The following is a 17458-nucleotide window of genomic DNA, read 5'->3' on the forward strand; positions in this document are numbered from 1 at the left end:
GTGTTATTTCTGAATGATCTTTTTGGCACAAACTGGTGCATAAACTCCATAAGATTGGGTGTAAGGATAGATACATTACTTTGTGTTGTGTTCTAGACTGCAAACTAACCATTTGCTAATACATAGGTGGAATGTAGGAAACTGCCTTACAGTGAATCAGGCCATTAGTCTATCTAGTTCAGTATTAGATGACACAAGATACTATAGAGGCTAATCCATAAGCCAACAGTATACACTAACCCTAACCCTAACCCTAGGGAGATGGGCAGTGATAAAAATTTGATAAATAAATAAACAAACCACATGCATATAACCCTAACCCTAACCCTAGTTGTGTCCCTCCACTGCCAAAAGCAAGAAGAGTGAGTGTTTCCAGACTTTTTTTAGTTCACCAGCAGAAGGCTTTGCCTACTGGTAGTTTTCATGATGCAGAATCATAGGATTTTCTTATTATTCCCTATCATTTCCCCTAATTTTTAAACTACTGCATTTACCCAAAACGAAAACTACCCTAATTTTAAGATCCTAAGCACCAAGGAATATAAGGTACAGAAAACTTACATTCTACTAACAGAGTCTCAATTAATCTACGATGACTAATTATAAATGTAAATTATTTAATTTTTCTTTCAGATAAATGCAGTATTATTTCAGGCAATATAATTACATAATTTATCTCTTTATTTTAGAGAATTAAAGATAATTTGGTTATTTTCTATAGATGGGAGAGGCCAGCTTTGTTCTGTTTCTCCATTGGAGGACATTCTGTCCACATCTCCCATTTATATGCTCACTTAAACATTAAGTTTCCATGGGAAACAGCATCAATACAGCATCAATACAGCATATGCAATCAGTATCCTGAATGTTAAACTTTATGAGAGAGAAGTTTAGCATTCAGGAGATTCCAGTGTCCTAGTGTTAGGTATGGATTATTTAGAACTGATCTTGCTTTACTCCACAGACTCCACAGAATGGTTTGTTGACATTGCCCCATCATCAGACTTTCAAAAAGTGTTTGAGTTCAACTTAAGTTTCCAGTTATGCCATTAACTGACCTTGGGCTGTTGGGGCTTCCTAATGTTTATTTGCTATCATGCTGATTATTTTTGAAAACCCTGTTCCATTTCATACCACATCATATAAATGCCTCTTGGAAAATATATTTTACAAACCAACAGCCAAATATATACAAATGCATATCAACATATACATGGTTGATGGTGGTGAAGTAGCAGCAAATTATGTTGCTGTGCTTTGGGGGATTTTTTTAAAAATAATTTGCAACCTTCAAAAGTTCCGAAAGCAGGAGTGTTCAGTTATTGTCCAGGTGTAGGTAGCAACATGAGCACTTGTTGGTGTTGTTTGTGACCTTTGGACTTGCAAAAATAGAGACATGTCATGATCATAGTAATGTGAACATTTATATGTGAAAGGTGAAAGGTCCGCTGTGCAAGTACCGAGTCATGTCTGACCCTTTGGGGGGATGCCGCTTTTGTGACGTTTTCTTGGCAGGCTAGAGTGGGGTGGTTTGCCATTGCCTTCCCCAGTCGTCACCTTCCCCAGCAAGCTGGGTACTCATTTTACCGACCTCGGAAGGATGGAAGGCTGAGTTGACCTGAGCCGGCTACCCGACAATCCAGGTCTGGGGGGGAAAAAACCCCAACACATTGCATCTCCATTTTGGAAGGTCTCTGTTTCAAAGGGATCAAGGAAACAGGAAAGATTTAAATCTCTGCAACCCTTTTTATTGGGACACAGGTAGGAAGAGTAAGCATTTCTGTATTCTGAGTGTAGAGAAAAGTCTCCTGTGGGGGAGGGAATGAAAGGATGTGGATTTATTGTTCATGTAGTCCCTGATCCACCACCATATGTAGTCCTTAAAGCCAAACCCAAAGTGCCAGTTTTCCCCCAAAAAATGCCTGCCCCTATTACAGAGCAGTGCCCTACCAATGCTCTTTATCAGCTGCTATAGAACAGTGTTATTTTCAGAAGTGTCAATTCCATTTTTTCTGTAGCCAATATCATGTAATGCTGTAGACCAGTGTTTCTTAAAGTGTGGCCCTAGAATCCTTGGGGGTCCCCAGGACCCCCTCCCCCATTTCTTTTTAAATCCTCTCAATCATGTTTGATTCTCAAAGACTGCCTGGATAAGTCCCTGCAGTTTTCTTGGCAAGGTTTTTTCAGAAGTGGTTTGCCATTGCCTGCTTCCTAGGGCTGAGAGAAAGTGACTGACCTAAGGTCACACAGCTGGCTTTGTGCCTCAGGTGGGACTAGAAGTCACAGTCTCCTGGTTATAGCCTGATTTATTTGTTTTATTTATTTATTTTATTTATCTAATTTATCCCCGCCCATCTCCTCCCATCAGAGGCCTCTGGGCGGTTAATGCCTTATCTGATACCTTATCCACTACACCAAACTGGCTCAAGACCCACTTAGGGGTCTGCAAAATCAAAATTATTTGCCAGCCGATGTTGAAAAATAATACAATATTAAAATATCATCAAACAATCATGAGGAGTAGTAAAAGCAGTGAATGCATCAACTTTAATTTTTAATAGAGTAAATATTGATAAATATAACCCATACAAACAAAAGCTCTTTTGGGATCCTCCATAATTTTTTTAAAGTGGGAAGGGGTCCTGAGAGAAAAAAGTTTAAGAAACTCTGCTCTAGACAAAAGTGAATCAGAAAGTGTACAGAAGTGTAAGCGTGGGAATGTTAAAATTAGCGACATTTGTTCAGCGACTGTTTGAAGTTATGACAATACTGAACAAGGAGACTTATGGCGAGTCCTTGAAGTTGTGGCCATGGTAGCATCCCCATGGTCACGTGATCATGGTTCGGGCACTTGGCAACAAGCGTGCAATTATGACAGTCTCAGCATCCTGCAGTCATGTGGTTTCTATTTACAACTTTCAGCGCTGGCTTCCAACAAGCAAAGTCAATGGGGAAGCCAGCAGGAAGTTGCAAGTCGTGGTTATGTGATGTTGCACTTAACCACCATGTGTGATCTGCTTAACAAAACTGCTGTCATTAAGTCGGAGCAGTCATGTGATTTTTCACTTTATGTCTGCATCATTTAGTGATGGAGTTCCCAGTCCCAATTATGAACATTAACTGAGGACTACTGGTACTTTATTTCACCTGAAAAAAGAATAATAAAATAATTTCAAAGGGGATGGATGGGCAACCTATGGATGGCCAAAAGCTGCACCTAATCATTTGGGCCACAAAGTAAGGGACACTTTGTGGGACACATCACTCTTGCAAGTGAGGGTGGGGCTTATGTTTCTTTCAGGGTTTTCTTTGTTTTTAGACTTTAATATACCTTTTCTAATACTAACACTACAGCTTTCATGTATTTTCTGTCTCAAAATACTGGTAAATTCTCCTTTCAGTTTCAACATGTATGGTTACAATGGCCTCTGAGAGTTGCTAAATGTCATTTCAGGGGTATAGCATTTAAAGTGTTTGAAACAGACAAAATCATCATTTAGGGCAATATCAATATTGTTTAAAATTATAATTTTAAATATGGTTCAGTGCATGGTTATAAATGGAAGACATGTAATGATGGTCACTTTTTCAGTTAATCTGAAAAACTAATAGTTTGCACATGTTTGAGTCTGGAAAGTCTCAGAGCTTAATAACTGCTGTGTGAATATTAAAGCTAGTAGGGACATGAGACAAACACCACTGTGTACTTTTGTTTCTAAAAAGAGTGAATAAGGAAGCAAATCCTTCCCAATTCATTTGCTGTTTATTTCTCTGACCAAGTAATGAAAATAGAGAACTAAATAATGGTGCTTCTATTTTATAGTTTCAGTGTTTTACTATTAGCCCTATACAGTTGGTCAACCTGCAAATACCAAGATTTTTTTTAAAAAAAGTCCTTTGGCCATTTTCCTAAACCTGCCTGCTATGCTACTATAATACAACTACACAAAACATTTGCTATTTAGATGGGAAAGTTCAAAATTATAATAATTGGAGCTGCATCTCCTTTGTGATCAGAGTAAAAATAAAATGAATGAAACATGAACAGAGAATTGATAGGAAAAATTAAATACATGGGGCTAACAGAACTGAAACAAAATGATCAAGTGAGAATTTCTGGATCACACAGCAATTGTAATGAAACACACCTGGTTCAGGAATAGTTCTAGCATGCAGTTCAGTAGGAGATGATGATGTCTGAACACAATCCAAGAATAAATTTACTTTATGCAATGTTAACAGTAAAAGTACTGAAAACTGAAAGTTGTCAAAGACCTCTGTTGGAAAATCCTACCTCCTCTCACTTGTAGGGATTTCAAATAGTCTGGCAACATTTCTCTGCCCTTGCTGTTTCGTCCTCACCTCCTTCTTCCTGAGTGCTGTTCTTCTGTGCCAATCAGTATGTAGCCTGCATTTTGTTTTAGATCAGATGAATTTTATATACCCCAATTATGGTAGGTTAAAATAATTAAACAAATATAAATTGGTGACTGGAAGATCCTCAGACATTTACCATTCTGTTTCTAGTTGGTAGATTTATGTAAATGCTACAAAATATGCTTGTCTTTTCCCAAGACTAAAAGTCTATACCATGCTAAAAATATCAGATCATATGTCTGTGTTGAAAACTTAACTACAACAAAGCGTATGGTGTCAAACAAAGCCTGCAAGAATAAATAGAGATTCCATCCAAACTTTGGAATGATTTTGTCTATGACTATGAATCAGGAACTGAAGAGGAACAGTTTATCTTTTAAGTAGCAAAAGCATAGTAATTATTTTTATAGCCATCGAAGGAATTTGTTTTATCCTGAGCTACCAGACAACTTTCTATGTTATTAGTTAATATGAAAATAGGAAAACTGTGTAATGTGTTTAATGTAACTTACTCCCTAAAAAAACTACAGATTACAGGTAGTCCTCACTTAACAACCACAATTGGGACCAGAATTTCAGTTGCTAAGTGATGCAGTTGTTAAATGAATCGACCCAATTTTACAACCATATTTGCAGCAGTCGTGGTTCCCCATTGATTTTGCTTGCCAGAAGCCAGCTGGGAAGGTAAAAAATGGCAATCACATGACTGTGGATGTTGTGACCATTGTAAATGCAAACTGCTTGCCAAGCACCCAAATCATGATCATGTGACCATGGGGATGCTGTGATGTTTGTAAGTGCAAAAACCGGTCATAAATCGAGTTTTAGTGCCATCATAAGTCCGAACTGTCACTAAACAAATGGTTGTTAAGCATGGACTTCCTGTACAGCACATACCAGTCTTTATTATAATACTATAGAACTGTTAAAAAAAAATATCTTGCATTTACTTAAAATAATTTGGCATTGCTTTGCCTGGCTGTGGTTTGAGCAGGTATTAGTTGAGACACAAGCATAGTTAATGTAGTTTAACCAGTTATTTATTTATATTTCCTAAACCTGATTTGTGGTGACTGGACAAATGTCCACCATCCCAACCTCTCTCTAGTAATAATTTATAGCTTTTCCATGGACATTCCAGTAATCATTTTGATCACTTCCCTGTACCTGATCTGTTGTCTTCTCTTCTATTTTGCTCAAATTTGCCAAGCATAAGTTTTTCCAGACTATCACCACTTATAGCATATGCTATAAATATGTTTCTACTTGCTGATCATTATCTCAAAGGAGCAGTCACTTTTTATTTCATCTAGAACTGATTATCATTCTTGCATTCCATAGCATTCTTAGTAACTCTCTCCACATCCATAATTTGAAGGCAACTCTCTCTTGCTCTTTCTCAGCGCCCAGCTTTCAGAGTTATCGTATTACTACTATAACGACCATTGTTTTGCAGATCTGGTCATTGTTTTAACTGAAATGTCTTTGTGACCAGAGCTTTCTGTGGCTTCTCAGAATTCGATAGAAACTCAGTGCAAAATTCCATTTTAGAATGCTTCACCATTATGAAACAAATAGGCTGCATTTAGTTCTGATTTCCCTGACAGGTTTTGCAAGCGTAATCTACAGCCAGAACACTGCATTCCATTAGCCTTCCCTTCTGCTAACCATTTGAAATAAGAGTAGCTGCTTGAAATTCTATAAGGCAGACTTACTGAACTTTTTCCTCTCTATCTAATATTATGCCACATGAGTGATTTCTGCTTGGATACGTATGAACTCTGTAATGGTGGCTTAATTTATATATGTATTGTTCTGTTTTGAAAACATGCTTCCTAATGTAGAATTAAGGCAGGGCTTGCAGATATAGGCAGCAATTTCCTCTGTGATTCAAACTGGCAGATGGCTTTTCTCTGACTGATAAAACCTCTGATTGTCCATTATCTTTGGCCCCCAGTAGGACCATCTGTGTTGCATAGACAGGTCTTATGGTGCTTTCTCACACTTCCCTGGATTGTGCCCTGCTCCACATGCACTTCAGGCCACTCAACAACACTCAAGCCTTCGGCAGTATAAACACTGCTCAATCCAATGCAGGTGTCAGTACCTGATCATTCAAGCATTCACACAATCACAGTCATGAGGCTGGGATTCCTTTAACTGTTTTAATGAAGCGTAATGAACGGTACAGAAGGCAAGCTGCAAATAAAGATTTCCCCCTCAAACCTAACTTAAAAACTACATTCCCTTAGTTAGTCCCATTTCCCATGAAACCATGTCACCCCCCCTCCCATCCAGATGGTATTCCTGGCATATCTCAATCGCGTGTCCTTGATGTCCTCCATAGCCATAATAAACCACTTCACACTCCAACTTCACACCCCCTCCCATCTGGCGACACGGATTCCATTCCTTGGAGAAGGAAATGATGGTAGATGCTCTGATAAGGGTTTTTGTAAAACCTTTGATCAAGGTTTTAGTCCAAGAAAGACTAATAATAATAATAATAATAATAATAATAAAAACAATCAGATATCACATGAAATTAAACAATGAGATTAGTAAGGAGAGGGTTTAGAAGAATACTTTGCATGAAACTTTTTGGTTAAAATAGGAGCATTAACATGACATGCATTAACCCACTCAGGATCTGGAAAATGCTTCCATTGAATCAAGTACTGTAAAGATTTGCAAAAAAAACGAGAGTCCAAAATGTCTTTAACTTCAAAATGTTGATGGCCATCGATCATGATGGGTGGAGGGGTTGCTGCAGGCTGGTGCCACTTAGAATGTTCCGGTGCAGGTTTAAGCAAGCTGCAATGAAAAACAGGGTGAAGCCTTTTAAGGGTGGGGGGTAATTGTAATTGAACAGTCACAGGATTAATAACTTTTGTGATGGGGAAAGGTCCAACAAACTTAGGGGCAAGCTTCTTTGAAGGTTGTTGGGAGCGTAAAAAATTTGGTAGAGAGATAAACAAGATCACCCACCCATTGCAATACCACACGGTGTCAATTTCAGTTAATTGGGCTTTGTTACATTGTAGCCAGGGATCGTTAGGGAGTGCCTGAAGCAGTTCCTCTTTTAGGTCAGCCTGCACTTTCACTTTCCCGGCTACTGCTTGTTTGCATGTTACGCAAGCCATTCCAAGCTGTTTCTGAGAGAAAACTGTGTCTACAATTTGAGTTTGGACAGTGTGATATTGCGGGAGGCGAGAAAGTGCATCAGCAAGAAAATTCCTCTTGCCAGGAAGGAAATTTAGGGAAAAATTAAAACAGCCCAACTTTTTAACTATTTTATTTTTTTTAACTCAATTAAAATTGAGCCCAACGAATTTGTTTGCCATTCAGTTTCCTGGGGGGTTGTAAAGCTTGGAGGTTTTTGTGATCAGTCCAAACCTCAAAGGGATAACGAGCACCCACTAGCAAATGCCTCCAATGTGTGAGAGCAGTCTTTACAGCAAAAGCTGCTTTTTCCCAAATGGGCCAGTTGTGCTCAGAGTCTGTAAATTTGCATGAGAGGTATGTGGAGGGGCGGGGGAAACCTGTTTCATCTTTTTGAACCAAAACTGCCCCGATAGCTGAGTCAGAAGCATCTGCTTGCACAATAAAGGGACGAGTTGGGTCTGGGTGAGCCAGAATGGGTTCTCTAGTAAAAAGAAGCTTTAAACGGTCAAAAGCAGTTTGACAATCAGAAGTCCAGGCAAGTCCAGCCCCTGGGGAGGTAACTTTCCGGGTTTCCCCCCTCCCTCTAGTTTTCAATAAGTCAGTTAGAGGCAAAGCAATTTGAGCAAATTGGGGGATAAAATTTCTATAGAAATTTGCGAAGCCCAGAAAACTTTGAAGTTGCCTCCTGGTGCGAGGGGGTTCCCTCCCCATGATGTCCTGTACTTTGGCAGGATCCATTTCGACACCCTTGGAGGAAATACAATAGCCCAAATAGTCCAGCTGGGACTTGTGGAACTCGCATTTAGAGAGCTTGGCATACAGCTTAGCATCTCTTAGTTTGCTCAAGACTTTCTTGACAAGCTGAACATGGTCCTTGAAGTTGTCAGAATAGATTAAAATGTCATCCAAGTAAACCAGGACCCCCTTGTACAAATGTTCATGGAGGACCTCATTGATATATTGCATAAACACTCCAGGGGCCCCCGCCAATCCAAATGGGAGGACATTGTATTGATAGAAACCCAGAGGGCAGTTAAATGCTGTTTTCCATTCATCCCCCTCCCAAATTCAAATTCTAAAGTAGGCTTCTCTGAGGTCAAGTTTGGTGAATACTTTTCCCTTTGATAGGTGTGATAGAATGTCTTTCGTTAAGGTGAGAGAGTATTGATTGTTTATTGAGATGGCATTTATTCCACGGTAATCATTGCAGAGTCTCAGAGAGCCATCTTTTTTCGCCCAGAAGAGCTCCGGGGCTGCCAAAGGTGAATTGGCAGGCTCAATGAACCCCCTCTCTCAAGTTTTTGTCAATGAATTCCCTGAGAACCTGTTTCTCAGTTTCTGACATAACATACATTTTTGGCTTGGGTAGTTTAGCCTTTGGGTCAATTTCAATGGCAGAGTCAGTTTTCCTGTGAGGAGGCAATTGGTCACACTCTTTCTCATCGAACACATCAAGTAAGTCTTTATACTCAGGTGGAATGTCGGGCTGTGCCACAGGTTCTGCCGCAGGGATGTGGTTGAGGAGGGTGCTGGCTACATTCCGCCCTGGTTGTGGTACAGTAAAGAGGTTGCCAACCCCATTTTTAAACAGTAAAGCACCTGAGTCCCAGTCAATTCATGGTTTTCTACTCTTTAGCCACGGGAGTCCCAGGATGATAGAATAGTTGGCAATAGGGGCTACAATAAATTGCAAGGTTTCTTTATGCCCCCCCAACCTCATGGCCAAAGTCTCAGTCTGGAATTCAGTGGGACCCCAGTGGGCAACTGAACCATCCATCTGGGTGAAAATAATTGGATTTTTAAGTCTTTTGGTTTTAAGGCTCAGTGTGTCAAGTAGGGTGGGGTGTATCATGCATTTTGTGCACCCCGAGTCTAACATAGCTGTCAGATTGGCTTTGTGCTGGGTTCTTAAGTTTTTTAGTTCTACTTTCACCAGCAAGGTGGGGCAATCATCACTCACCAAAGGGTCCTCTTTGTCATCTATCTCCGAAATAGGTATGTTGCGCCCTGGAGTTTCCACCTGCTTGTGGGCATGATTTAGAACAGGTGAAATTCATTTCCCGCCAGCTCCAGTTCCTCCTGTTCGGAGTCTTTGCCACAGTCAATCAGGGACTTCATCTTTGGATCCTTTCAGGCCAGCGCTGTTGCAGTGGCTGCCTTGCGTCTAGTCAGCGGGGTTTTAGCTGGTTTGGTTGCTCCTTCGATGCGTCAGAGTCCCCGCGTGGGCATTCTGCTGCTCTGTGGGTGTCCTTCCCGCATTTGAAACAGCTGCCTCTTTCCCCTGGCCGGTATTTCTGGTCCTCCTTGTCATGGAACAGTTTTTGCTGGGTGAAGAGAAATTGACCTGGGGCTACGGTATTCTTTCCCATTGTTTGCGCTCGGAGTTGCCGACGGAATTGGTATTGGGTATTCTCCACCTCCCCTGCTAGGCAGATCTATTTTTTCAAAGTGGGGGGGGGGTCTCCGCGGCAGAGCACCCATCTCAGGATTTCTGGCTGCAAGCCCCCTTTGAAGTAATCAATCTTAGTGGTTCCTGACCAGTCCATAACTTTTCTGGCAAGAGCTTTGAACTCCATGGCATATTCTGTCACAGTCCTTCCCCCTTGCCTAAGTTGCTGGATACCCATCTTCACCCTCATCTTGTCGAGTGGGTCCTAGAACCAGTCTCTCAGTGCCCTCATGAAGTCATGCAGGCTGTTCAGCTCCAGGGCCATGGCATTGTGCAGTTGCACAAACCACTCCGCCACAGGTCCCCGGAGCCTGGCTCCTATCTGGCTCACTTTCTTGTACTCAGTAGGAAAGCAAGACCCATATTCCTTGATGTATATGGACACGTCGGTCAAGAAGAATGCCAACTGTCGTGGGTCTCCATCGAACTTAACTTGTATGTCCTTCAGGGTCACAGCCGGTGTCGCCCCACTGGGCAGAGCTCTCCCCCAATCGCCTCCACTCTGCCAGCGCCTCACTGGGGATTCGAAATCCCGGGTTGGGGTTAGGGTATACCATCTTCCTCGTGCGTCCGGTGACGCCACTCTGGATAGCTGAGTTGAGATTTCTGCCAAGGGGTACGCCATGGTCTCCAGGGTTCTCGATACTTGCTGCAACACCACTTCCATAGCAGACATCCTTGTCTCCAAGTTCCGCATTTCTTGCGAAGTTCCATTGGGGTCTGGTATGGTCCCATGAGACCCATGACTCTGCACCCTTACTTGTGCCTCCACGGGTAGAGGGGCTCTTCCCTCTTCCTCTCTGGCACCGAGCTGGGAAGGTCCCATCTGTGGTTCTTCTGTAATAACACTGGGCGTCTGAGGCTCTCTCACAAAATTGAGGGAATGGAGGGCACTTTCCAACTCTGTAGTATTGAGCCACGGTTCCATCTCGCACTCGCTGTCCCCGCTCCCCGAGCTCTCCTCCTTCTCAATTTTTTCTTCTTCCACTTTGGCATACAGCACCGTCCTCTCTGATGACAGTAGAGGTGATGGCTGCTTAGCCCGGAATTTTCCATGTTTAGGCATGGTTCGTCAACTCTCAGCTGATTACTTTCTCAGGAAGAGTTTTCAAAAAGATGGATTCGCAGCTTAATCTCAGCACCTGATCATTTGAGCATTCACACAATCACAGTCAGGAGGCTGGGATTCCTTTAACTGTTTTAATGAAGCGTAATGAATGGTACACAAGGCAAGCTGCGAATAAAGATTTCCCCCTCAAACCTAACTTAAAAACTACATTCCCTTAGTTAGTCCCCTTTCCCATGAAACCATGTCACACACACACACCCACACACATCCAGATGGTATTCCTGGCATATATCAATCCCGTGTCCTTGATGTCCTCCATAGCCATAATAAACCACTTCACACTCCAACTTCGCACCCCCTCCCATCTGGCAACACGGATTCCATTCCTTGGAGAAGGAAATGATGGTAGATGCTCTGATAAGGGTTTTTGTAAAACCTTTGATCGGGGGGATCTGACAGCAGGTTTATTTTGTTCTCTATTAAAACCATAAATCTTTTAATAGTCAGATCTGTCTAGGTCCATATAGTTTCCAGCCATTACATCCAATCTGTGGATTCTCCTTCCAGTTTTCCTTCTCAGACTTCCTCTGCAGTCTTTGGAAATACTTCCTATGAGAAATCAAACTAAGGTCTACACCTAAATTCTTCTTATCAGGAAAACTAGCAGAAAGTGTTTATTTGTGTTTTGGCATGCGAACAGCCAGTAGAAAGCCATGGCTGAATGCAGGCTCTCATAATCTTTATGCTTCATTATCTTATCTAAATTTGTTATTGCCTCTCCCTAGGAGAGTGATCCCTGCTGTACATTGGGCCCTCTATTACCTGGGATGGGTCCATGCTTCCAAGCATCAGGTTAAAGTTTCCATGGACCATTAGCTGCAGGGACACCACTACCAACCCAACAATCCAGCAGCTAAAGCAGGATCCTGCTGCACAGCAAGGAAGGTGGTACAGCAGCAGTAATCTTTACTGTTCCTATAGGCCCAACCTCAACCAGAGGGTCTCACATCTTGTTATATGCAAAGTAGAGCCTCTGAGAGCCTTCAGTGATTCACAGATAACAAAAGCCACCCCATCCCTTGGAGTATCGGCTGATGCAAAACCCAAAATCCACAGAGCATATTTCCAAGGGGGCCCATCTGGGTCTTAGTAATGCATGCCAGGTCAGCGCCCTCCTCCACAGTGTAGTCATAGATGAGGGCAGCCTTATTACACAGTGATCTGGCATTCAACAGCAACAGCCAGAGTCCAGAGCCACCAAGAATCTGGTTACCTGTTCCAGAGGGTAAATACTGAGGGTAAGACATGGGATAGCTCTCAAACAGCATTCCCCAGCATCCCTGAGTGTGGCACAACCTCAGATTTCCATTATATTTCCAATAACACCATCTGCCCTCTCCCATCCCAGGTTCTGGTGCCCAAGACCCAAGCATTCATACCTCCTCCCCCAACAACAGACTCACTCCAACCAAACAACCACACCCAACCCCTCTAAGTACAACTGCAGTCCTCATAATTGGACTATTGCAATGTACTCTACATGGGACTGCCCTTGATCTGCCCTCATCCAGAAGCTACAGCTGGTTTAGGATGTAGCAGCACAAGCAGTAACAGGCACTCCTTGTTATTCCCATGTGTCATCACTACTAAGCAAGCTTCATTGGTTACCAGTTGGCCTACAAGTGCAATTTGAAGTGCTGGCTGTTACTATAAAGCCCTTCATAGGATAGGGCCTAATTATTGAGGGATACTCTGTCTCCAGCTGTTTCTTCCTATTAGATGTATTCAGGCAGAGTGGGTATGCTCCAGGTCCCATCAATTAAATGTTGTCATCTTAGAAAAAGAACGTAGAAGCACGCCTTCTCTGTTATAGCCCCTGCTCTCTGGAACAGCATCCTTCCACAGATACACACAGTTCCCACTCTCATTGTTCTCCAGAAGTCTCTCAAGGCCTGGCTCTGTTCCCAGGACTGTGATTAGGATGTCTGTGGAGTCCCTGTTGTGTTTTTCTTGCATGTTGGGAAGTGTTTTGGTCTGGGCAGTCATGTAGTTTTTAGTTATGTTTTTAACATATGTATTAGACTTATTGTATGACACCCAGAGTCATCTTGGAGTTGGGTGGTCTTAACAAATCCAATAAAATAAGTAGAGTAGAGTAGAGTAGAGTAGAGTAATTAAAATAAAACAAAGTGGTCCTGCCAGGAGCTCATGCTTTTGGGAGTGTCACTTTTCAGAGTCCTTGGAGTTACAGACACCTTCCATCATATCAGGATGGTAATCCCAAGGGAGATGTTTAAACCAGTCTTGAAGAGCAGATAGATACAATTAAATAATAAATGAAGAACACACACCTTTATGAAATACCCAAATTTCTTCTAAACATTAAGTCTGTAGTAAGTTATATTCTGCAAACAAGCAAGGGTCTCCCATCAAATGGCTACCATAGACATCACATATTGTTTAAAAGCTGCTTCCCAAGAAAAGGACTGTAATTGTTCTGTTCCAAGAAGTGGAAAAATGTGTAAATAATTACTCTTCAGTAGGCAACTCCTATTTAAAGAGATATGTAAACATGCAAGAACAATTATTATAGGCCAGTATATAACAGGATTACTATTTATTTATTCATTCATTCATTCATTTCCCATTTTTCTGTTTCTTTGAATAAAATATACATCTATTTTTTCCTCCATTATTGCTATAGTGAAACAATCTATCTATAATATAAGCTCCAAATGTTTATTTAATAAGAAATAGATTGGAATGTATTCCAAAGGCACTTTTAACATTTGTTCTTGAACTTCAAAAACATTCCAGGGGAAGGGGGAACAGTACTGATTTTTAGACCCATTTCAGTCAGGCTTTCAGCTGGGATATGATACTGAAACTACTTTGGTCACTTTGGTGAAGGACCTAAAATAGAAAATGGATGGAAGAGTTTGGTGCTGCTAACTTTCCTAGATATTTACATAATTTTACCTTATGCATAAACAACCAGTCCTGATCCACTCAGATTTGGCAGCAATAATCCACATTTTAGTTATGTTTTGTCTTGACTATTGCAATGTGCTCTACATGAGGCTAATTTTTTTAGATATATAACTTCTTCAACAATAGTTTAAAGGTATCAGCCTTGCTATTATTGATATTGCTTGTGCATCATTTGTGTGTCTCTTAAACTCAATGAAATATATAATAAAAAGAAGAAAAGCATCTAGAAGTTGCAGTTAGAGAAAAATTTGTTAGCTAGGCTGCTAACTAGTGCACATTACATAGCTCTTGTGATGCCTGAACTGAAAGATCTGCATATCTGGCATAATTTAAGGTTTAACTAAAGCCCGAAAAAACTTGGGGCCTGCCTATCTAACGGACTGATTCTTCTGTTGAGCCCCTCTGTTTGTTAAGATCCTCAGCAGAAGCATGGGCATCTGTGGGGGGACAGGGGTTGGGAAAAGTGATGACATCTTTGCAGCACACAACTTATGTACAGCTTATGTACTTGTTTCAGACATTGAGACTCAAGTATTTAATATCGGCATTTGTGTGATGACGTCATGATTTTCTGCAGATGTCCCAGAGAAGTTTTTTGCAGATGCCCCTGCTGTTGGAAGTTCATCTTTCAAGCATGCAGGGGAAGGCCTTCTCCTGTATTGTTCTCAGACTAATATGCACTCCATCAAGATTGCATTTAACCTTCACTCTCTTGGTGTTTAGGAAACCTTTCAAGATGCAACTCTTTGGGTAGATTGTTAATTGTTTTTACTATCAGTGATAATTTATATACATGTTTATATATACAATTTGGGTTTTAAATTTTTTGTTAGCTACCTTGAGTATTTCCTGGAGTTGAAAGGTGTGATGTACAGTATATAAAATAAAAATAAATAACAGTATTTTTTTTTAGAAAAATACAGTACTTTTTATAAGCACTCAGTAAATGCCTAATTCCTATACATTTATTGTGGAAACTGGCTTGAACCCCTGTGAATCATATTCTGTGATCATGTTCTGGATATGCTAGTCATCTCCTTATTTTCCTATTTAATCATATATACATTTAATTGGTAGTGGGTTCCCCCATAAAACAATGATCCATTGTGTCCCAAATTTATTGCAGTGTCACTCCTTTCCAGGTCAATGTGCATCTACTTTGAAGTAAACTGCACTTTAACAAGCAAGATACATTCCTGTCCAACGGATTGGGGTTGAATATGTTTTTCTGAATGTGACATCTGAAAGTGCGGAAACGTTATCTTTGCCTTCCCTCCTATTCAAAATATTATTTTTATGATCCTGACTTTCTTTCTACCCTGAATACCATCAACTCTGCAGTACAAATCAAGTGCAGCTTGCCCTCCGATTTCATGAATTTATTTATTTATCGTATTTTTACACCGCCCATCTCGAAAACTACTCTGGGCAGTTTACAAAGAAATTAAAACAGTAGGAATCAATATTTCTTGAAATTAATGAACACATTTGGTTAGGTTGCCATATATTGTATAACTCCGCAGAGACAATACGTATTTCTGGGTTGAGTGCATCCTCTTTCTCTCCGTGCGCCTCAGCACGTTGCGGTTGGGTCATGCAGTCTAATTCTTTCCCTTGTCCCTCCTCTCCCTAACAGGTGACCTCATGCATTTGCCACCATATCTTAGGATGGACTTTTTGTTGAACCGAGGCGTTCCAGGCACAAGCAGAGACCTGGGTTTGGGACAGACCTGCCTGGAGCCCCAGAAAAGCCGAACCTTGAAGCGCCCAGCCGTCTTGGAGCCAGTCCCTGTGGAGGCTTCCTCCACAAGAGAAGCACAGTCATGGCAACCTGGTGGCGGAGTAACTTTACCTCAGCGAGAAGGAGCTGAGCTGGGACAGGCAGCAAAAATGAGCAGCTCCCAAGAATCCCTCCTAGACTCTCGGAGCCACCTGAAAGGAAACAATCCCTACGCAAAATCTTACACCCTTGTATAACAAAAAGAGCATGGCTGGACAGTGGCTGTAAATACTTAATAATTATTTAAAAAATCCAATCAAAGCTACCTTTTTTATTGAATACCAATATTTATAATTAAAGAAGAAGATTGCCAAAATATTTGGGACAAAAATGCAACCGACAGACAGTGCAAAGACTCTCCTGCTTTTTTTCTGTCTGAGTGTGAGCTTCATCTGAATGGACCTCCTGAATTTTTTGAGAAAAGGGAGTCCAGTTTTTCTGATATTCACAAGCTTTTGTGTTTTTACTGATTTTCTACAAAGTGCATGGGGACTAAATAAAATATTTTAAACTGGGAGTTCCATCACACACAAGTAAGAAGAAAGAAAACAATTTTAAAAAAAGGAAAGCACTCTATTTGTGAATTTAACAGGGATATTTATTTTAAAAAGGCAAAAAAGTCTTTTGTCATGGTTTTGCACATTGTTTTTAAACTAGCAAATGGGTCCTTGATCAGTTATTTTTTCATTGTTAATTAGGATGAGTGCTGTGTGTCAGTGAAGTGGGGAAGGGAAGGGGCATCAATTTGATTTGGCATCTTTTTTCTTTTTTATATTGATTTAATGAGACACTCTTTGCATTTTGTCTATGCGAAATAAAAGGGTCTTCTGCCTTTATCTGTGCATCTATATTGCCTTCCCTTGTACACTCTGGGTTCATTTAGCACAGGTAATTTCGTTTTTGTGGAATTATAACCTCTGTAGACTTGACTGGAAAAAGTTTTTAATCATTGGGGAGGTTTTTAAAAAGTCTCTCTCTGGGATTTTCTTTCTGAGAAGGAAGCTGTTCAATTCTAAATTTAAATGGTTACAATCATGAGAACACAGATGCCTTTGATATGGATGCTGTTGATATCAGCATGTTCGTCTCATATTTGTGGATAGGTTTCTTTTCCTGAATCATCATGGCTGGGCAGAGAGCTTGGTCATCTGGTGCTGGCAAATAACAAGATGAGCTTGACTTTATAGTTACAAAAAATGTATAATTATTCATAACATTTATATTTATGTTTTTCTTTTGTTCATTTTGTTTTTATCTCCCAAGTCCAATAGACAGTTATATCAAAAGGTTCATGAAGGAATGTTCTCCTGGGTTAAATTACTAGGGACTAAGAGGAGAAAGAGTATTTGGGGGTTTTTTTTGCCAGAATAGAACATGAAACTGATGAAAAGAAAGGGAAGGCATCTTGTTAAGGCACAAAGCTTTACAATTTATAATATACATATTATGCCATATTAACCAACATGGATGTATAGAAATAAGTGCTCGCTTGAAATAACCAGAAGCCCCTTCTGCACAGAAGTCCTTTTGGATTATTGTTGCTGCACAAGGTAGTTTGAACAGGTGAAATGAAGCAGTGTGTCTGCTTCATGTTGTTCTTAGAAGTTCATAGGCAGCCTTGCTTCAT

The 17458-nt window shown here is 40.8% G+C and overlaps 1 protein-coding gene across 2 annotated transcripts in view; it reads left to right on the forward strand.

Moving 5' to 3' along the window:
- Positions 1 to 16679, forward strand: part of DSCAM (DS cell adhesion molecule) — a 322600-nt gene extending 305921 nt beyond the window's left edge. The window contains exon 31 of one of the 2 annotated variants that reach the window (XM_063305336.1): positions 15688 to 16679. In XM_063305336.1, the coding sequence (XP_063161406.1) occupies positions 15688 to 16028 (341 nt within the window). In that variant the 3' untranslated portion in view covers positions 16029 to 16679. The remainder of the gene's footprint in view (positions 1 to 15687) is intronic. The other variant, XM_063305337.1, reaches the window with a different exon arrangement.
- Positions 16680 to 17458: the final 779 nt, after the last annotated feature.

Source organism: Candoia aspera, chromosome 5 (genome assembly GCF_035149785.1).
Source record: "Candoia aspera isolate rCanAsp1 chromosome 5, rCanAsp1.hap2, whole genome shotgun sequence".
Taxonomy (NCBI): domain Eukaryota; kingdom Metazoa; phylum Chordata; class Lepidosauria; order Squamata; family Boidae; genus Candoia; species Candoia aspera.